Genomic DNA, 22,725 nt, shown 5'->3' on the forward strand with positions numbered 1-22,725 from the left:
TTAAGGAAATCTGATGAACCTCCTGAATCCTCTGTGTGGTGGGTAGACACTGGCCAGAGACCAAGCCTTCACCCAGTTGTTTTCTTACTCCTCTACAGTGGGATAGGGGAGAGAATTAGAAAGCCAAAAGGGAGAAAAACTTGTGGGTTGAGATAAAGATGGTTTAGTAACTGAAGGTAGGAGGAAGAAAGATGTTGGGGGGGAAGTGATGCAACTGTGACCAGTCTCCATGTCCCACGAGCAGATCAACGTCCAGTTTGTCTCCAAGCAGCATCTACTTTGGTTGGAACCCCCCCCCCCCCCCCAGTTCCCTCCAGCGTATCAGCCGAACCACACAGCTTGGTGTCATCAGCAAACTTGCTGGAGGGAACATGGTTTAGTGTGTGATGTCCCTGCCCATGGCAGGGGGGTTGGAACTAGATGATCATAAGGTCCTTTCCAACCCTAACTATTCTATGATTCTATATATAAGTGAGAAGACTTTGATACTTGTACCTTCTGCAATTCTTGTCTTGTGTGAAAGGTAGAAAAAATTCAAGGCCCTGATTAGCCGTGGTGTCTTTCACATATGTATATGCACCTTATTTATCAAGGCTGGTTGAATGCATTTTGCATTGTGTGTTAGAATGTTCTCCACTCTCAGGTGACAAGGTATTCAGCACTCTGTGAGCGCCACATCACTCAGGTTTTGATTCTTCCTAAATAAACTTCCTGTAGTGGTATTCTGTCTCTGTTGTTTCCTCTTATGGGTGAAATGTAGTAGACTGGTTTGGTCCCAGTAATCTGCCTTTTTCTGTCTCGGGTAACTGAATTGTGAGGCTTTCTGTTTGTTAGAATTCATATTAGGTTATTTAATGTATGCTGGGGCAGGGCTTCAGAAGCACATAAAAGGGTGTTCTTGGCTGATGATTTCTTCAAAACTACTGTATAACCAAAGATGCTCTTGGAGAATCACCATCTAGTGCCTTTCATACCATTGACTTCTTCTCACTATTATATTAAGATGATGTTCTGTATGCGGGCTATGTAAGAATATGTCATGGTTTAAGCCCAGCCGGTAACCCAGAACCGTGCAGCTGCTCCCTCACTGCCCCCCTCCCCTTCCTCCTCCTGCTCCCAGAGGGAATGGGAGGAGAAATGAAAGAATGTAACTCCCACGGGCTGAGATAAGAACAGTCCAGTAACTAAGGTATAACACAAACCACTGCTGCTACCACCAATAATAATAATGATAAGGGAAATAAAAAGGGAAGAGAATACAACTGCTCACCACCCACCGACCGATACCCAGCCCAACCCAAGCAGTGATCTAGCCCTTCTGGGTAACTGCCCCCAGTCTATATGCTGGGCATGACGTGCTGTGGTATGGAATACCTTTTGGCTAGATTGGGTCAGGTGTCCTGTCTCTGCTTCTTCCTGGCTTCCCCTCCTCCCTGGCAGAGCATGAGACTCAAAGTCCTTGGTCAGAATAAACATTACTGAGCAACAACTAAAAACATTGGTGTTATCAGTGCTGTTCCCAGGCTGAAAGTCAAAACCACAGCACTGCACCAGCTACTGAGAAGGAGAAAATGACTGCTACTGCTGAACCCAGGTCAGAATACCACAAAACTGAAGAGATTTATGTATTAAAGTTTAAAGAATGTCCATTTTTAAGCTATAGCTGAGAACAGGTTATGGTAAGGATCGTTTTGTGTGGCAATAGTACTACTTCATAAAAATGACTTTTATGAGTTTATCTGTGTGGAGGCACAGGAACTTAAATCCCTTAGTGGAGACTTTCCACTCAGACATAAAGTAGCTGTATGGGTGTTTCATTTATAGGTTTGTCACTTACTTGTGCTTTTGAGCAATAAATACTTCACTGAATACAAAATGGGGTTGTCCCTGTTTTGACAGGTTGTCTGTCACCATGGTAACCAAAGATAGTGAACTCCTTTATTGGAAGTGTTGTGGTATGATTATGGAAAGTATTTTCTAAGTTGGAGCATTAAGTTTGTTTTTCTGACATCTGGCACAAGAAAAATGTTTTTTCAGTACAGCTGTCAGGCTGAAGATAAAACAGTAGGCAAAATCTTTGAAATCTAATCAGTCTGTGTTTCAATTTAATGGTCCAGGATAATGATCCATTCAGTAGGTGAAATAAGAAGAAGTGGGAGATGACCTATTTGCTTCCCCCTCTGTGAGTTACCCATGATAATATAGCCCGATGCTACACATGTTCTTACATTGCATGATGTGGCCACTGCTGTATGTACCCTGTTTTCTGCACTGAGAATCAGGGCTACATCTGCAGGTGGTGTAGGATAAGTGGTTTATATCATGCTAATGGAGCAGCTCAGTCAGCACAGGAGTAGTCATTGTAAGATTCTGAAATAAAATTTTGTTTTTTTTTAGGAACTGTAGTAGTGGACAGTATAGATGCTACTCTTTTATAAAGTGGTAGTTCCTGACACAATTGCCGCAATTAAAAACCTTCACATCTGAAGCTGAAATGATTCTGTTTCTCTTACAAAAAATGCAGTAACCAAAGTTGGATCTGTGTGTGCATGTTAACTAACAGGATCTCACCTGTTCAAGTCTGTAAGGTCAGGCTAATCTGGGGAAAAGCTGAGGGACATTAACTTGTAGTTCCTCCTTATTTATGATTGTCTTAAGCATTGCGTATTAAATCTGAACAGTATATTTTTACTTTCTGCATTTAAACCAGCATGCTCTTGCATTTCTTCTCCTGCCTCCCATTAAGGAACATGTATGTGATGCATAAGATTATTCCTATAGGAAGTAGGTAATGCAGTTTTCAGTTGAGATCTTTATGTGAAATGGAGTAGTGTAGTGAGTTCTGTGTAGTGTGTTGACCAAAGAGTGGATGATTGTGATGGATGATGCGAGTTATACCTCTCTGCCTGGTAGAAGAGTTAGAGGAGGCTCTTTGGTTATCTGTTACTATAGTAAGCTTACTTTATTTGCTCAGTTAGGTTTGGCAGTAGCATCAGACCAATAAAGATGTTAAAAAAAAAAACAGATCATGCAGGTCTGCCTTATTAGCAAACTGATCTTCAAGGAGATTAGCTAATATAATTTAACTCTGTGCAAAGAGCCAGCATTTTAGGATGTATGAGTAATCTTTCAGGTAATTTACATAAGAATTAGAGACCTAGGTAATGACAAATAGCTTGGCTTTAAAACATTGATTTGTGTGTTTTGTTGACTCTTTTTAAAAGGAAAACCCCCCTTTTTTTTTTACTAGCTTTTTGTACATTACAGATAGCTGCAAAATATTTTGTCATAATATTTAGAAAACATTCATAAAAATAACTTGAGGTGCTGTGGCTGTTTATCTTGGTATTTTTACTTGGATATCAGATACATGAAGTTGTGTAAACCTGTAACTGTGTGTTTCTTATCACGCCTGTGTTCTTTACACAGGTCAGTTTACTTTAAAAGGTATATGAAGATTTAGAGAGAGGTAGAATGTATTCAGTTTAAAAGAGAAAAAAAGTGATTTGTAGTGAAGATTAATCTGCTGAATATAGAGTTCAAACATCTACTTCAAATATGTGAACTTGGTATAGCTAGAACTATGTTCTAATGCTGTATTTGCTGTTCATCATGGGATGGAAAATCAGTGCAGAATCTTCTTTCTGTCTCAAAAAATGTAATTTCTGCTTACTTATCATGGTCTGTATGTTGGTGAGCAGCCCTACATTGAACTAAAGTTAGCCAGCTCTGGGAAGTGTTTTGCTTACTCTTTTGCAACATTGCATTCCCTGCTAATTAGATACATCCGACTCCCTGGTGCCTTTGAAACAAGTCAGTGCTTGAGAAGATACATTTGGTCTTGTACAGTGACAGTTTTCCTCATCAGTGAAATTTTCAGGTGATAATTTGCACTGGTAATCTAATTTTATCTTTTTCAAAGATAGACTGTGGTAGGGAAAGGTTCCTCATGCAATCTGAGTATTTGCTTGAAGACTTCTGGTCTTAAATGATGTTACACAAACCACTGTAATTTTTGGAGAAAACAAAGAAAGTGTTCCTCTTAGTGGTTGGTTATGAATCTCTGTAACAGGGAAAGCATATAATTTTATATATGTTTAGAGACACCCATATTTACATTGTTTCCACTTCTCATTTAACAATGCAATAGGTGTGAAATCTTTGTCTTTCACTTCAGAAGGCTATTCTGAATCACTGTTTTTGAACACTTGTTTCAGAGCTTTTTGCTTTTTGACTGAATTTGAGCTCTGTGGCTTCATCCCTCAAATGAAACCAGTTGTTCAGACCATTAAATACAAATGTGTGCTTCAAGGGAAATCTCATTGTTTGCATTGAAAGAAGTCTTTGTCCAAGAGTTTATACATCTTTTACAAAAGGAGACCCAACCCCAAACTTTGTGTATGATTATTCCACCCTGTATGTCCAACTAGTACTAACCTTATTTTGTCAAATAGGCTGTATCTAGTAATATTCTGGTAGAACATGAATTAGTTTTAGAAGCATTTCTTGAACTCGTAACACTGTTTCTGGAAAATAAACTTCCCCTACCTGGATCTTAGAATAATAGTAAGTGTTATGGTGGTTGGACTTTAATAGTAACTTTGTCTTACAAATGTATTTCAGGTTTTATATTCCTACTTTTATTGTAAGTATGTTTGTAGCTAAAAGCTGAAGGGAGTGGAGAGAAAGACTTAACACAACATCCACTGTGTAAGCCTCATTTCCTTAGGAAACCAGCTGGAGAAAGGTGAATATACCCTGTTAAAGCCAAAGAGCTAGCAGTTCAGAAGATGCTGCAAGAACTGAGTTCTGACAAGATTTCTGGAAATAATCAGTCCAATAGAAGAACTGTAAAAGTATTCAAAGTTAGAAAAAGCTGACAGTACAATAAAACTGTTGTTGCCCACCAGACTACCGTGGAACAGATGTTACAGATGGGATAAAAATTTATCAGTGCTCAGACCTTGTTGGATTGAGATTCTAATGAGTGGGACCACGCTCTTTAGGAATTCAAGCCTCAGTAACTTGTTGCTCACAGGGCTACTTGGTCCTTTCCTTATCCAGAAATTTCAAAGGAAAATTTCAAAGTGGAGCTTAGTTTTTAATTATTGGGTATATCAGTTAAAGATAAATCAAAAGGTGGTTGTTGTTGGAAGATAATTTACTGAAAACAGAGATTAGATTTAATAAATAGGGCAGTGTTATTTCTAAAGCAAAGCAATATACATTCTTTGTTAGAACTGAGAAGCTGCCTAGATTTTCTTTTTCTTTTTGTGAGCAGTCTGAGGAACTCTGACGTTGATTCAGGGTACAAAGCTGAGAACAGTTTTGTCATCTTAATTTTTATACCTTCCTTGAAAATAAATAAAAAAAATTCTTGTTCAGTTTTGTGTGTTCAAAAGAATGTTTATTTAACATAGAGTGTTTATTTTGAAGTCTGTTCTTCCCTTCCTATCCAGAAGCTGGCAAAAGTGATTTGTTTGCAAACAAGAAGGGGAATTGTCAGTGAGCAGGAAACTTTCTCCCTGCCAGCCTCCCAAGCTTTTTTCCAGTTTCTTGGATATTATGTCAACTGTTGAATAGGGAGTAACTTGAAAATGATATAATATTCGCTGTTGTTTTCTTTTGTCTGTTATTGCCTTTTAAGACTTTTGCAAAGCCATATTACTGTCCCCCCAGCAAAAATAACAGTATGTGTCCAGAAGTTCCAGTTTCTTCCAACTTCAGTTTGGAAGGAAGTGTTCTGAGATCCAGCAGTTACAGCCGAGCTGTGTTCACTGTATCAGTAACTTATCCGCATAAAATTTTGGGAGAATTGGAGCCCTAGTGGAAGGTGGAGGATGAAGGGTTCTTCAATAGTAAATGATGCTTTTGTCGGTCCCAGTACATAAATCTTTTTGAAGGACATTTCATGTTATTGCAGAAGTTCTTCCATGGGCTCTTCAAATCATAGGATCTGCTAGGTTGGAAAAGACCTTTAAGATGGTCAAATCCAACCTTAACCCCAGGACTGCCAAGTCCACCACTAAATCATGTCACTAAGGGCATCTACATGGTTTTTGAACACTTCCAGGGATGGTGATTCTACCACTGCCTTGGGCAGCCTGTTCCAATACCTGATCATCCTCTCTGTAAAGAAAATTTTCCTAATCTAAGCCCTCCCTGGTACAGCTTGAGGCTGTTACCTCTTATCCTATTGCTTGTTACTTGGGAGACTGACCCCCACCTCATTACAACCTCATTTCAGGTAGTTGTAGAGAGCAATAAGGTCACCCCTGAACCTTCTCTTCTTTAGGCTAAACAACCCCAGTTCTCTCAGCCGTTCCTTAAACGACATCCTCCAGATCCTTTACCAGCTTTGTTACAGTAGATGTAACAGCAGCAAAAAGAAATAACTTTATACAGAACTTGCAATTCAAAAATGTCAGTAGGTCATTACATTGGTCACTAAGGTTTTGGTCTTAATCACAGATTTCAAAATGAAACATGACTTACAGTTTTTCAGGTATAATAGCGATGTGGTGTTGTTTGGCACGTGACTCTTCAGAGGGGCTAGAAGCCGATGGATTCGTGGCTGATGTGTGCGCTGTCAGTCAGTGCTGTTGTGCCTGATGCTGAGCAATGTTAGAGGGACATCATTGCAATAGGTAAATAGTTCAACTAACCTATGGTGGTGATGAATCCCTACTTATTCCCTCTTTTTCCTCTTCATTCTACCCTTGCTTCCCTTTTCTCTGATTTCCTCACTCTTCTGTTTTTTATGGTACTTACCCATTTTCATTTTGCTTTGCATTGATACAAATTCAGTGGATGAGGATCATCCTTAAATCTGATTTTTTTTTTTTTCCCTGACCTTTCAAACCTATTTTAGAGGTATTCTAACTGAGCAGCAGTTGCTAGCCTTCTTTCAGCAGAAACATTATGTTTCTTGTACATCCTTCGGGGGAGCAGAGCACTTCCCCTATGCTTCCTTCATTTCTGTGTTGGATGGGTTAATGGCTCTGCAAAATAGAAAAGTATCAGAATCAAATAAATATTGGAGCATTCAGGAATTTGGACCATCCAAGTATTCCAGGTAGTCCTCACTAGTAGTGCTTGTGTATTTGGGTAAGGTTGAAATACTGTTTTGTTTTCCAAGTTCAACAATTTTTTCCTGTTTACAAAGAAAAGGGCTTGAGGATCCTCTTATCCTATTTGTTGTATCCTTGATGATATGGCAAGCCTCTGGAACGTCTGTCGTTCAAATTCCCAAGATTGTAGCATGCATTTCTTTGACTTGATTAAGATGAACTGACTGTGAATTTTGCCAGTTGTACAAATAGTGTCTGTGGTCATTGTGGGAAGCCTGTCTTGACTCTGTCTTCCTTAAAAGTACCAGCATTTTGTTTAACCTTTTGTGGCTGTTGAGCTGCAAAAAAATCTTTCTTCTCTGGAATACATCAGTTAAAAGCTTTTTACATAAATGCCTGTGTTCAACCTACTTTAGACGTTAAGAAGCATGTAGCTTCTTAATGGGGTTGAGCAGAATTTTGTCAGAACTTCATGCCATGTGTTTTACACCTATCGAAGAAATGTTTTTCTTTCAAGGTATTCAGTGTTATTTCTCCTTTGGTCTCTTGTTCAGTTCTAGCTCTTGACTTCTGTATAGGGACTGAGTTAAAATGGGAATATCTTTTGTGGCATTTTCTGTCTTCTGGCATTAGGATTTCTGTAATGATGTTTTTAAAGGTAGGGGAGACCTCAGGTCCACTTCTGTCCCCTTTTGTAAACAGTGGCCTAAGATGGAATGGGAATTGCCTTCTCACTTCCATGAAGAGCATTTCCAAAATCCTAAACAGTGACAAGAATCCAGGAATCACAGAATCCTAGAGTGGTTTGTGTTGGAAGGGACCTTAAAGGTAATCTAGTTTCAGCCTCCCCTGTGCCATGGGCAGGGACACCACCCAGCCTGGCCTTGAATGCTGCCAGGGATGGGGCAGCCACAGCTTCTCTGGGCAGCCTGTGCCAGTGCCTCACTACTCCTATAGTGAAGAATTTTTCCTAATGTCTAATCTAAATTGCCCTCTTTCAGATTAAAGCCGTTCCCCCTTGTCCTGTCACTACATGGCCTTGTAAAATGCCCCTCTCCAGGTTTCTTGTCAGCCCCTTTAGGCACTGGAAGCTGCTCTAAGGTCTCCCTGGAGCCTTCTCCAGGCTGACCAGTCCTTGGTAGTTTAAAACTTTTGCTGTTTCAGATTGCTTGAGAACTTTGATATGAAAAGGACTTGACAGCAGGTTTTAGTGAAGTCTTTAGCACAAGGTACTGTTTTGAAAGGATAAAGTGGTACTGTACTCTGCCACCTGTGTCTGTATCTTTCACACTGACAGTCTATTTCTAACTTTGAACATGTAAAGTTGTACTTCTGAATACTTGAAATTATTTACTTATTAACTTTACATGCAGGTTCTATAATGGTAGATTTAAAGTATTTTAAGTGGCATAATTACTGATGTTCTTGGTCTGTGATCTGTAGTATTTCTTCTGTGCAGACCTGAAAATTGTATCTTTTGTAGCAGATCAACAAAGTGCTTATATTCAAGGCTTTGCGTGTATGATTAACAATACTTACAGCGCAAATGTATTTTTATCAGGGGTTTGTAAATGAAAAGGCAGTTTATCACCGTTCTCATTAATTTGGAATGTAAGTTGCATTAACAGCTTGCTTCTGGAATTTCAAGGGCAAGCAAGAGATGCCATGTGACCTTTCAAGGGGAAGGATTTATGTAAGAAGGGAGTTTAGGGGACTAGGGTTCAGGAAACAGCAAATTATGCCAAAATTTTAATGTGTTGGATGTTTGTATTGTTTAAAGAAAAAGATGGGAAAAGGGGAAGGAGAAAGAGGGAAGATCACATAAGGCTAGCTGGGGAGAAAAGTTGCTTTTTCCTTTGTAGCTTACAATACAGATTTCTCATCGAGCATTCTTTCAGGCTGAAATTTCAGTTTTGGTCTTGGGCAAATTCAGTATGTGTATGGATTGTACTGGGACAAGGATGTAATGTCTAGAAGTTTGAAGCCTGATTTGCTGTGAGGTCAGCTTAGATTCTTACTGGATTAAAGAGTTAATCTGTTTTAAAGATACTATTGGATGATAACAATTACTATTATCACCTGGCACCCTTCATGAAAATGAAATTACAGTTCATTGCTGCAAGTGTAAAGTTATAGCTTTCAAAATATTTTAATATATTGCTGCAATATGGGTAAGTAACCCTTAATAAAGGGAGCAGAATGAAGAGCAAAACTTCTGGAATCTTTGTAGAACTATGATCTGTAAAATGTACTGGCAGGCGCTAACTGCGGAGGTTACTGTTGGTGTTCACTGGCTATTTGGTGTGTGTGTGTGTGTGTTTTAAAAGTGGTTTCAAATTTGGTTAATTTGATTTAGTTAATAGGAATTTCACTTGACTGCTGAAGAAATGTCCTTCTAGTATTAAGAATTAATAAAAGGGGCTTGAAAGAAGACTTAGGAAAAGATAGATGCAGAGTGGAGGGAAAGTGGTTGGGATCTAAAACTTACTAATGAAAACTCTAATTACCTTATTTTATTTTTTGTATCAGAAAAAATAGGCGAAGGCTGTTACTTGTCCAGCGGAAGCAGTAGAGATCAGAATGGGATAGAAGTTACTGAGATACCTCTGGTTTAATCAAGTGAGCTGTACAGTATAATGGAATAGGAAATGGCAGTCTGTCACAATGTCAAGTGTATTCACTTTTGAAACCCACCTGATGTATTGAGTCTCTGTCCATGTAAACTCAGAGTAACTATACCCATTATACAAAGTAGAGGAGACCAGTGGGTATGTTAAATGAATACTGAAGCCATAGGCTTTACTAGAAGGGCAGAATTGTACATGTAAGTGTTCTCTCTCCTCCCCCCCTTCCTGGTTTAGATTTTCTAATTTGATCTTTAATGTAGGTCTTGAAATTTTGTTCAGTAATTATAATAGGTTCCTTTACATATAATAAAATTTTGTATTATTGATTAAACATGCTTTCAAATACTTGGTCAGAAGAATTTTAAAAAACCAACAACCTCTGTGCTTGAAAAATCATTAAAAAATAAAGATATGAATGAAACCTGATTTAACAATGTTAACATATGGTATGTAGCCTTGGTATTTTTGGAAAGTTGTCGGTAGTTATCAGTAGCTTATATTGAAAGAAATCATAGCTGTTGTTGAAATCACGTGATCTGATCTTTTTTTTTCTTTCTGCTTGTTTTGCTAAACCAGTTGAGAATGTGAAATCACTTAAATGCTGAGTCGTAGTCACCTCTTGAATAATCTGTTATCTTCAGACATAACCATTCTGCTGAAAGATGAATGGCTTTTATGTAGTCAGTTGAAGGCAGATAGCATTGACACCCCCTTACCCCAAGCCATAGGAGTTAGGGACTTACTACAATTCTACTGTTATTTAACTAGTTGGATTGAAAAACACCAACAGAGAGTCAACAGTACTTACATAATAAAGTACTGGAAAAAAGTGATGAGCATACTGTACTGAATTGGGTTTATCATTAAATGGGAGTGCAGCTATTAAGTCTTCTCTTGCACAGGTTTTAATCTTGTGTAGCAGTATTAAGCGAGTTACTTTGTATATGCATTCACGTAAAGGAGTGTCCGTAAGACAGACCTTTTCTATCTGTTTGCTTCTGTATAAGGAATAAATATAAATTTCTGTGTTAAGGTGAAGTAAACTTATAATCAAAGTAAGATGCTGCTTCTGGCAAGAGCAGGCCAGGTCCTCACTGCCTGTGGAATGGAGATTCTTTTGAGTGTTCCTGGTCTAAACTTTTCACAAAGAATGCAACTTGGAGTTGGGTAACTTGTGTATTTGAAAATAGTGTTTTTATTTATTTTATTTATTTATCAAATTGCAGTGAATTTTACTTTGTAATTGGAAACATATAAAACTGTGATTTTGAAGAACTGCATTCATTAAAAAAAACAAACAAGGAAACAAACAACAAAGGACAAAATCTTCCCTCTCCCCTGCCTGAAAGCAAACCAAATTCTGAATGGAAGAAACTATTTCCCATCTATCCCATGTAGTTTATGCAATTTAAGAAACCATGTGAAATAGTTAGATTTTAGGTATTACAAGTAGATTTATAGATGTCTATCACAGGATTTCTGTGTGGAAGGATTACCGGTGCTTGTTTTGGGGGTTTTTAAATTTTTTTCTTCACATTTTCTTTTCGTATCTGCTGAATGTGATTACTTATTTTTCTCTCTCTCTTTTTTTTTTTTTTCCTGATGCTCATATCTTTGACATAGAACTATCAGTCTTTTTATTTGTTCTTTAAAATGTTTCATTTCGATGGTGTATTCTTCACGGATCCTTCCATAAACTATTTTTTCCAACTTTGGTCTTTCTGAAGTCATCTTAATTGGTCTGGGCCTTAACTTTGTTTGATATCTGGAATGTTCTTGAGGCTCCTGTTCAGAAGTTTCCCTTTGTAATTTTTTTGAAAACTTTGATACCAAATCGGTGGCACTTGAACTAGAGGTAGATGGAATGTGTTTCTTTTTTCCAGAGTGTTTTCCCAACAGTGGCCTCTAAGATGGAAAAATCAGGAATAGCTGTACTGGCCATAAATTGCCAAGTTTTGGGAGCAGGATGCAAGTTGTATGAGAGGAGGTTGGGAAATACCTTGTGCCAGTCACAGCTGCTTAAAGCAAGCTTTGAAACTGGTGTTTCAAAAACAGAAGTTAAGCAACCTGAACTAGTCTGTGCATATTATTTGTAGTTTTTGTATGTCTTATCTCAATAAATTGCCAGAGCTAAAAGTACATTTTTAGATTCAAATTAGATGAGGTGGCGTTCAGTTAGTTTCAAAAGTATGATCTCAATTAGACCATGATAAAGCGAGCAGTTAACAGACAATTTTGAAAGCATCCTCTACCTGCTTTCAGTACTCCGGAGGAAAAAATTTGAAGCATGTAGGAGTGTTGTACCAGAACTCTGTGTTTGGTAGTAGAGAGGAGTAAACAATTTGAAAGTAGAAGGATTTAAGGGTCCATGCTGAAAATTTATTTGAAGGATTCACCATGGCATTGACTTGAAGAGAGGAATAATGCACTCACAGAAAACAACAAAATCATAGAATCATGGAGTAGTCAGGGTTGGAAAGGACCTTAAGATCATCTAGTTCCAACCTCCCTGCCATGGGCAGGGACACCTCACACTAAACCATGTCACCCAAGGCTCTGTCCAACCTGGCCTTGAACTGATTTTTTTCTAAATAGTGTTGGAACACTTTATACATAACGATTTCAGGGTATCAACCTCAGCATGTGAGACTTTCATTTAACTATTAGATATTTTGGAACGATTTCTCTTTGATCCTAGAAATGCGCTGAAGTGCAAGGTCAGGTAGTATTAAGAAGTTCAGTCTGGCTTTCAGAAAATATTCAGGGATAATTTTTTTTTTTTTTTCCTGCAGGTAAAGTCCTACTGAGGTTTATAATCCTTCTTGAAAGCAAAATGGAATTACATGCAGTAAGGTCTTCTTACACTGGTGGCCAGCATGAGTGTCCTTCTAAGGAAAGGAGTCTAAAAAGACTTGTAACCTTTTGACATAAAGGAGTAAATATTAAAATCGCATTAAAAAAATTGTACATCTCTTAATACTGAATTAAAAGAAGTTTCAGTATTGTAACCTAGGGAGTGTCTTTCTAGCAGTATAATAAAAAGAGAACTAGAAGGATTAGTAGCTTTAAAATGTAATAAAGGAGAAGAAATTTTGAGCTGCTTTTATAGATGTAGCTGGTAGTGTCAGAGGTCTCAGCCTTTCGAGAACTGGGGTGGATTCAGTGTAAAAAAAAAAAAAAAATAAAAAAAAATGCTGTCACCTGTTTTCCCATAGAGAAAACGTGGGGGACTTAGATATAACAGGGACTGACTACTTTTTGCTGCTGTAATTCTTTGATACTTCCTTCCTAGGAAGTCTTGTATCTCTGTTCGCTACGGTCCGTCTGCCCTTTCTTGCTGTTGGCCTCTCAGCCACAAGTTCTACTCTGCTTGGTGGGCATTTGTGTGCACTGCTGTTTGGATGCATTTGTTTGCTGTCTCTTCCTTGCTTTGCCTGACAGCTTTAGAACAACTAGAGGGAGAAGAGGTTTGATTTAAACAATTTATGAAAAGCAGATAACGTGGTAATTTGAGACTTTAACTCAACAAGGGGAGAAGTTCTGATACTGAGTCAGGGAAGGAGGAGTCCTGTCAGAAAGAGTAGAGGCTATCAAGTAGATGACTACTTAAAGGAATGGGAGCAGAGATAAGTTCTCTGAGTGGGTTACCAAACATAAAGGGTAAGAGGAGAGCATAGAAAGCTAAAGGCCGTTTAAGGCATGCTAGCAACAAAATACATACACGTTTCTACCATATCTAGTTGAAAATGCAGCTGTTGTGCTTTTTTACATGGAAGAAGGAAACAGGGACTGGATGTCTACAGAAGAAAGGAGGAATGCAGAAGTGTGTTTACCTGCCTTAGGAAGGGAGGGTGTGTGACTGCTCTTCTGAGAGCTGTTTAGGGAGGGATTGGTAAAGCCTGTTAATGCTTCCTATTTTTAGAAGGATGTCATGATGAAAGAGGAGTAATAATTCAGTAGAAGATGCTGTGTAAGTGTAAGAAAGAGTACTTGAAGCAACACTTGATCTTGGACAAGTGAAATTAATGACTGGTGACTATTCAGTTCCTATAGTCTAATAGATATGGAGCTCTCTTAACAGGAAGTGCAACTGTAACCGTATCTGTATTTGTTCCTTGGTTCCTGGAGCATCCTAACTCAGCTTTCTCAGCATGTCTGCAGCTTCTTTTTAAATACAGTGTCTCCTTTGCCTTTTAACTGGCTGATTACATCTCTTAGTGCAACACATCTCCTAGCTAACCCAGTCTAATTGCAGTTCTTCAGCATGCTGCCTTGGGGAATCACAATCAGTATGCGCTGTTGTGAGCGTAAGATTGAAGTTTGGAGTTCACTCTGTGTAGTTTATATGCCCATCGTACCAAGAACATCCATTCCTAAATTGTTTTCAGAAAACTCATAGAATGTAAAGTGTAAAAATACATAAAGTAGAGAAAATATCGAATTGTCAGATTAATTCTGTCTAAATGCCTTGTAAAATTTATTACAGGTTTTAAGATAGTGGCAAACTCCAACTGTAAATTAGCAGAAAGCTTAGAGAAGGATATTTTTTTTTCTACCACAACACTGATTTATAAATTGCTTTATGCTAGCAGACTTGAGTTGTGTCAGACTGAAAATAGCTTTTTATGCTAAAGCCAGGAAAATAGTGTATTTGTATTGTGTCTGTAGAGGAAGCAACACATAGGTACTGCTACCACTATTGCCAGATTTTTTAATTTTTGAATGAAAATAATTTTTAAAATGGTTGCAAATTTCAACTTCGCCTTTTAGGAAGCTTTATGTGTAGTTTAATAGAAAAATTATTTCTTCAGTATGTTTTTTATTTTAAATCAGATTTGCACCCGTACTTGAAGTGATACACGCTTGCTTCCTTTATCTACCCTGTTTTTCCTGTGATCCCCTTGCTGGCTAAGGGAATGCAAATACAGTGGGTTTCTAGAGCTGTGGGTGTTCTGCTTGCTTGGTTTGAATGTACCTGCTGGTTGCCTGGAGGGTGCTGTCTTACAGTAACTGTTCAGCTCTCCTACTGTTGCCTTCTCTTTTTAGTAGGGGTAGGAACTTGGGCCTCTTGTCTCTGCTCAGACTTGCATATGTGTGTGTTTTGTTTGCTCATTTCATGTTTGTGTTCCTGTACCAGTCAGAATGACAGGATGCTACACTTGACTATTTGTGGCTTCCTATCTATAGCATGGTAGCTTTAAAAAAAAGGGGAGAGTATAGAAAAAAATAAAAGGTCAGTTGTGCAGTTTTTTCTCTATATCTTTCTGTGTAGAAAATCTGTGCTGATTTGTCCAAGGAATGAGCTAGAAATACTGGCAGGGAGCTAGTGTCCCGGGTAAATCGTACGGAGTTTTAATCTATAGACTTCTTTGAAGACCACTTGTTGACAAATGCTAGATTTCTGTTTTAATATCACATTATCCATTATATTAGTTTTTAAGTTTCTACTGTTAGTGGAGAGAGACTAGAATTACCAGTAATCATCTGTCACTTTGAAAACATGCATGATAAGCATAGGCTGGATGCAGCTTGCAGCTTCATGTCATATAGTGACTCCTTGTGTAACTACTGGAGAATATTAAGATTGTATTTATTATATGACTTACACGATAATTTGAGGAGCCTGTTATGCCTTGTTGTGAAACATTTCCTAATACTGGGTATATTCTGAAAATAATCTCAAATTTATGGCAGTTTAAATTCCACCAGGATGACTTTAAATAATTGAATTTTATCTTTCAGCAGGACCAACAGAAGGCTTGGGAAAAATAATACAAAGATTTCCTCAGAAGGACTGGGAAGATACTCCTTTTCCACAGGGAATAGAGTTGGTAAGTTTGCATTACATTTTATAACTTCTAGAATTTTTTCACATACAGTTGGAAGATACATGAAGACTGCCTTCATGTAATTACCTGTATTATCTGACCCAACAGGGAATAGGTAGAAGTTGAGTAGAGGGGATAGGTAATAGCTTTAAGAATAATAATTTTGGCTAACAGAAGATAACTTATTCTAGTCTGTACCACTAAGTAGATATTCCTAGAATACAGAAAAAGTGCTGCTAATTTAGAAACAGCGTATTTAAAGTAAACGTTATTTGTGTCAGTAGGTTTATCATTGGCTGTTCTTATAAGCATCCTTCAGATAGCAGATGACTTTTTATTATCATGTTCAAATAAATACAAATGTGTATTTGTATGTTAAAGAGAATTAAAAAGGATATCCCAATAAACTGGCTTGATTAAAATGGTCAGTCTCTACCCAGTATTCTGACCTTGACAGATGGCATGATAGATGCTTACAAAATCACTAAACTGAACAAGGCCAGTGTACAGTGATCTATTTTAAATGCCCTCTCTGAAAATTCACTAAAAGCCACTTCTTTCCCTTCCTTGATGTCATATTGAGATTCATACTCACATTGTGTAATTAAAAGGTGTATCTCAGACATCTGAATCACTGATTTATTAAACATATCGGTCTAAAAATCCTGTAGAGAAATGAAATGCTGTGGTCATACTCTGCGAATCATGTTTCTGAGAAGTCAGAGCGAAACTCTTACTTCTGTGAACTTAGGAACCTCTGTGACAGGATGAGCTGGAGAAGGAGATGGCCTGTAGGAAATGTTGCAATAGAAGTCTTTGTACTGTGGGACAAAATCAGCTGCAGAGGACAAAGACACTGACTCTTCACTGAATTTATCACACGTATACAGCAAACATAGCAAGATTTTACCAGTATACTTTTTAACCACTGTTCAGCTAACTTGCTGAGTCATAACATGCCATTGGCCATGTGTTGTCTTCTCCAGTGAAAGAAGGGAGGGTATCTTGGTGTTTACTGCTTGCTGTCTGGTGTAGCAGAGGTTTATGCTATTCACTGTGTGCTGTTGTACGCGACTGGTTGCTCGTTTTCTTCAACACTGTGGTTTTCATTTCTTCATAGTCAAGCGTGAGCCTTATGTTTTGGGGGGATGTCATACATTAATTACTGGTGTAAGCATTATTTCGGATACACGTGATGGATAGTTGCAGTGCTTGTGGTACACTTGCATAATACTACATTTGGCAATGTGGTGCTGTTCTGAAACAATGGAAGCTCCTGCTTTCTCTGAAGTGCTTCTACTACTGTTACAACATTATAGCTGTCTATATAGCAACTTCTTTTTGCTCTAGCTGATTGTTCTCTACTTAAGACATGCCTAGCCAGCATGTGCCTGATGATTGCTGACCAAGTTCAGATAAGTGGCTTTTTTTATACATCACACACAGTTGTAGTTCATTAGAAGGAAGTAAACTTTGATGACAAGGCTTAGGGGTGTTTTTTTTAACCTCTCTCTTGGGCTTGAACTAGGTGGTTTGATCTTGCTTTAAACAGCTGCAAGAGTTTGAATCATACTAAAATTTGTCATACAAGTCTTACCTATTTCAAAGAAAGTAATATGTCTGACTTCCAGTGTTGTAATGAAATAAATGAGCACAGCTTTTCTTAAAGCAGTGAAGTGTCCTAAGTGATATATCTGTACTCAAATGTTATTTCTCATTGATGTTTAATTGTAGGATGTTGGCACTACAAGAAATACCTTTCTAAAGGAAGATTTCTTAATTTTCTTCATTGAACAAAACTTTTCTGTATCAGTTCTCAAATAACTTGTTAGGCAAAGACATTAGGACTTTGAAGTTTCCAAGTTAAATGAAATCTGATGACTTAAAAGTTAAGGACATCTATTCAGACAGTTGGCAAAATTAGTGAAATTTTGATTTGCTTTCCAAATGTGGTAATAAAACTTTAATATTGCAAATATCAAGTACTAAAGAAAATCACTTTTAAAAATCAGATTTTGTCAGGATGGGTGGTTTGTTTTTTTTTTTTTCCCCAAGGTTTTGCATAAGTGTAATAACATGAATCAAGATTAATTCTTGGAAAGGAATTTGTCATCTTAAGGGCAGCTTTAGTATCATTAAGCGGGTAGCAGGCAAACTTGAGGGGAAAAAAGGGACAAAGAAAGTAAAAGTGGTGTGGTTGACAAATTTATGTGAGACTGAAGGTAGAGAGTAGACTGAAGTTATGAATAGAACTTAGTTCTATGAGCAGTTCAAGTTAACATCCTCTTTAAGTGTAATTCCTCTCCTTTGAGTGAAGGATTTTTATTTCTCTGAAATGGAAAAAAACCCATGGTTTGTATGTGAAAAACAAGTTAATCCCTCTCCACTGTTTTCTTGAAGAAAAAAAAGGCCAAAGCTTTTCATGACTCATGATAGGATTGAAAGAAGAGTTTTTTGAGTCTTGTCTTCTCTCAGAGTTAGTTCTTCTGCCATGAATCATTGAGATCTTCAGCTGATTATCACAGGTTTAATGAGATAATCTGTCTTGGCATCTAATAGGTGATATGATCTAATAGTGTTTCCCATTCATGCTGTTAATGGCATCTTATGAAACAAGGGTGGTGGTGGTGGGAAATAGTAAAAAATACCTAGGCCCACCCCTCAAGCCTTTAAGATGGAAAAGTTTGGGGGCCTGTTTGGACCCCTTGTGATTTCCATAGCTTATAGAGATGCCATTAGTCCAAGCTCCAGCCTAAAACTGATAGACAAAATCCTCTGAGACTTTTGTGGAGGGCTTTTCTCTTTCCTGAACCTTGCATGCCCCCTACCTCTTTGGGCTTGAATTTGTGTGATCAACTTTATGAGACATAAGTTATGATAATGTAGAGGGTGGAATTGTGCAGGTAATTTCTAATTAAATAATAAAACCACTGTAAACAATGTGTTTCATTTTGTTAAGCCCAATTTTGAAAAATGGGCTGTCATGGCAAAAACTGTGCCTAATGGACCTTCACCTGGCTGAGTGAAAGGCAGTAATTTTGGGAACATCTTACCCAGGAAGGATAATGACCCAATTTCAACTTTTAGTTTTAGCCTTGATAATGTTTGTGGTTTTGTTAATTTGACACAAATATGTAGAGAATTGGGTCATTATAAAATGTAATTGTAGTTTGAACTTTACTGAGAGTGTTACATTTGGTGTATATATATTCTGTATTGAAGGCTTAATCTATTAAATTGTTTCGATTTTCATGTGTGTAGCATGTTAGCTATATTCTGGTCTTGTTTAACAAACATAAGTTTTGGAATAAGTATATTGTCTAAAATTCAACAGGAATATAGTTTATGAAATGTTATGGAAGTGTTCTAATTTGTCTCAGTAAATAAATTGCATGTCTTCTGGTCGTCAGTGGTAATTGAGCAAAGCCACGTGTTTCTGTTGACGGAAAGATAGTGTGAGTAGGTCTCTGTCAGTGCATCTTAGAGCTTCTACTTGTCTGCATCTCATCAAATGACCAGAATAGATTTTTCTTAATCTTACACTCCTTGCATTTGCCATTTCTTTAATGCCTTCACAGCTTTGGTCTTTGTTCTGTTTATAACTGAATACAGAATCTTTGTTAAGTGAGCCACCTACAAATTGCTGTGAAACATACCTAAAGATTTTTGTAATGGGTTATTGTTAATTACAGTAGGTACTAAAGGCCCTAATACTTTTTTGTTTTTTACACCATTTGTTGAATTGTATCATATAACTGAGAGTAAGGTATGATATTTGTTAATATTATATATCATACATACTGTTACTTCAAAAGCAGCAAGATGCTCTTCAATTTGCTAGAAACTTTTGTGGGCTGTTCAAGAGGAATGTAGGAAACATTTTTAATAATTTCAGCTTTGAAACTGAGCATCTTCAGTTTACTGACAAATAGCAGTCCATCTGCAGTTTACTGTGAAATACAAGTCAAAGTGACTATCCTCGGGTTTAATGGAAGTAAGCTGACTCTCAGAAGTAGAGAGATTTACCTATTCTTAAAGTTAATAAAATCATTGGCTCAGGAAAGTGGGTAAGTAGCTGATTTTCTAAACAACGCAGTTAGAAGATACCAAACTGATAGTTGCCCCCCTTCGTACTTTAAATGAACATGTCTGGGTGTCCTTGTCCGTAGTCTGACTGTTTCAAAGAAATTATTCCAGCTTTACAGGATACAGCTTAAGTTTAAAAATAGCCCTCTGAAATCAGCTGAGACATACAGAGCAGTTTAAAACGAGGATACTCAAACTTGTTCTTGCTGTGTAGAAGGAATGCTTGAGAGACTTTGCTGGCTGAATGAGTTAGCTTTATGTATCTGCGTATTCTTCTAGTTTATAATCCAGTTTTAATTCTGCTGTATACATTTCTAGACATCATAATTAGTTATACATCAAAGGAGGAAACTTTGGTATATAATGTTACACTATATATTATTTTTTGTCCCAGGACTAATTTAGCTAAACCAAGTATCATCTGCATTACTCAGTGTTGGGAGGCTTATGCTAATTAGGTCAATGACAGTCATACCTAGAAAAAGGCACATTGTCTTGAGTTTAAACTAGATACAGTGTGTTTGTGCAGTTAGTGGGAAATTTTCTTCCCTGCTACTCACTGTAGCAGGTAGTGGTGATACTAGTGGTGCCATGAATTAGTAATTTTCATTTCAAGTGTATGCAAGTATACATATGAACATACATTTCTAGATGAGCTAATCAGCTATCCAGGTAATTACTTAAATTATAAAATGTAATTGTAAATTATAAAAGCTGTTATTTAATACAAGCTTGCATGAGTTATGATGCTAAGAGGAAAGGCTTCTGAAGAGAGGCTGGATGTGCCCAGTTGAGATCTGGTAGGATGTCTGGTTCCTTCTAGAGGAGGAGGAGTTGGGGTTGCTGGAATTAGCATTTTACTTCTTTCTGTAGAGTCTTATCTTTGGTGTAGACCTTAGCATTTTTGCACCTTTGGAGCTGCTTCAAATATGAACTCTTAAATAGACATAAAGTATGTCTTTTATGAAATACTGGCTTCAACTCTTAAATTCTAACTAATCTGAGAGATGAAAAGAAATCAGATGAGGTTAATGAGTGGTGTTTAGGTATTTTCAAAGTATATCTATTTTGATTGACCTACTAGAGCTCAGTCTCTGGACAAAAAACCAACTTCATAGTCCTGTCCAGAACTGTCCACTTCATGATAACAAACATAAGTGACAGGTATACCTCTGCGATCTTAAGTGAATGTACACTGCTGATGGAGCTTCACAGTTGGGCTGAGAAAACTGTCAAAACACCCCCATCAAAACCCAACAAATGTCTTTAGATTTGCATTGAAAAACCAGGATTTTTGTCACTCAACTGAAGGCATTTTACAGTAAGCCAGATTTTTAAGTAGTGAACTCCTGAACTTTTGGAGATTCCCAATACCGGATCTCAAAATCATTACGCATGCTGTCAAAATAATACTTTTGAAATTCAAGTGCTAATCATTTATTTTATTTAGTGTTATTACCTGTTTATTTATTAGTTTTATTTATTTAGTGTTATTACCTGTTTTACCACTTTGGTGTGAATCAGCTTTTCTAGGGAACACATCTGGTGTTTGATCATTTTACTTATTATTTTAGATAAGACACAAGAGACAAACTGGGTTGCAGCTTATCTGGTTAAGGCCTGAAGTGATTAAAGTTTTAAGAGAGTTTATCTTTAAATGCCTCAGTCTTAGCTAGATGATCTGTAAGCCAATTTTTCTGCAACATTAATGCTTTTAAGGTCCTGAATAAAGGATTCTCTACAGCATCCATTTAACTTTTGAAGTGCACATGGTTAGCTGCAGAGATTTTGGTTTTGTGTTTTTGTTTTTTTGTCCCCTTCCCCTCAAGAATCTCTCCCAAGAATCATTAAATATGTAATTATTTAATGAACAATTGCATCACATAACTCAGTGAAAGATTGTTCTTTCATTCTCATTTTGTTGCAGTACAGGTGGTTTCAGCAGTTAGTAGAAAACAGATAATGGCAAAAGTATGGCTAACTTTTTATTGGAGTTCTTATGGATTCAGTTTATATTCCTTTAACTTGTCTATATTAGCATCCAGTGGAAACCTTAGAGTGCCATAAATGTAGTATGTTTTACAGTAATGTTTCTGCTGTGCTGTAAAATACTTGCATTCTGGTTTTAGAATCCCACTGTGTTTACTGAGTGGGGTAAAATAATTTGATATTGAAATCTAAGGACTTGCAAGTAGTCCTTGTGTAGCAAAACTTGGTCTTGACTAAATACTGTGAAAGGGTGCAATGAATATGTTTAATCTCTTTTGTTTGTTTTGTTTACAACTGGGGGAAACTGGAACAGTCAACATTTTTAGTAAAAATGGTAAAGTATTGAAGTGGCACGTTTTGGAGCTTCAACTTCTTTCCATGGAGGTTATTCAAAATAGAGTGTATTGAAGCGTGACCTTTTTTAAAACTAATAAGATGTTCCTGCCCCTTCTGTTCCTTCCCCCTGATATTTTAAGTTAAATTATTTTAAATCTGCTGGAGGAGAAAAGCATTTTAAAAAGCTTTCTTAAGAAATGCAGGTATTTGTAGAATTTGGGTTAATTTGTAGATTTGGGTTAGTTTTCTTTATTCTTGATATCTCTCATCCCCATAAGTAACGCTGCTGCAAAAGATGGTCTTTTCTACTTACGCTTTGTGTGTGATTCAGTATCTGCACGAGTATCTGCATAACTGTCTGTTTTTTTTTCTCATCCTCTTTAAAAATTAGAAGAAAGTCTGCAACATGGGTATTTCTGTAAGTTTCTGCTTATGGGGCCTTTGCATAATGGCCAGGCAGAGGAGATTGAGACTTACGGTTAAGTCGTGTTGCAACATTTGCAATCTCCAGGAGTATCCCGGTAGTTTCAGTACCGGGTATTCTCAACTAACAGACTCGTGTGTGAGAGGTCTCCTGGAGAACCTGTTTTTCCTGAAGGTCCTGAAATATTATTAAATGTTTTTTGATGTTCCTTTAAAAAAATAGTATATATGTAAGGGTGGAGATAGTGGAGGTACTCACGGAATGTAGTGATGCAAATATGATTGTTTTTCGTTTAAATAGTGTTATAGTGATGGAAACCTATCAGTATCATCATTCTTACTCTTTGAGTTCCCTCTCTTGTTGGG

The 22,725-nt window shown here is 37.3% G+C and overlaps 1 protein-coding gene across 1 annotated transcript in view; it reads left to right on the plus strand.

The window, feature by feature from the left end:
* The window catches only part of SBF2 (SET binding factor 2), a 261,395-nt gene that overhangs the window by 36,989 nt on the left and 201,681 nt on the right, over positions 1-22,725 (plus strand). Inside the window, exon 2 of the mRNA XM_061462974.1 lies at positions 15,440-15,528. Within this exon, the coding sequence (XP_061318958.1) occupies positions 15,440-15,528 (89 nt within the window). The remainder of the gene's footprint in view (positions 1-15,439; positions 15,529-22,725) is intronic.

The sequence above is a fragment of the Pezoporus flaviventris genome, unplaced genomic scaffold (assembly GCF_033815535.1).
Source record: "Pezoporus flaviventris isolate CSIRO_AGI_PZ_B2104156 unplaced genomic scaffold, CSIRO_AGI_Pfla_v1 ptg000036l, whole genome shotgun sequence".
Taxonomy (NCBI): Eukaryota; Metazoa; Chordata; class Aves; order Psittaciformes; family Psittacidae; genus Pezoporus; species Pezoporus flaviventris.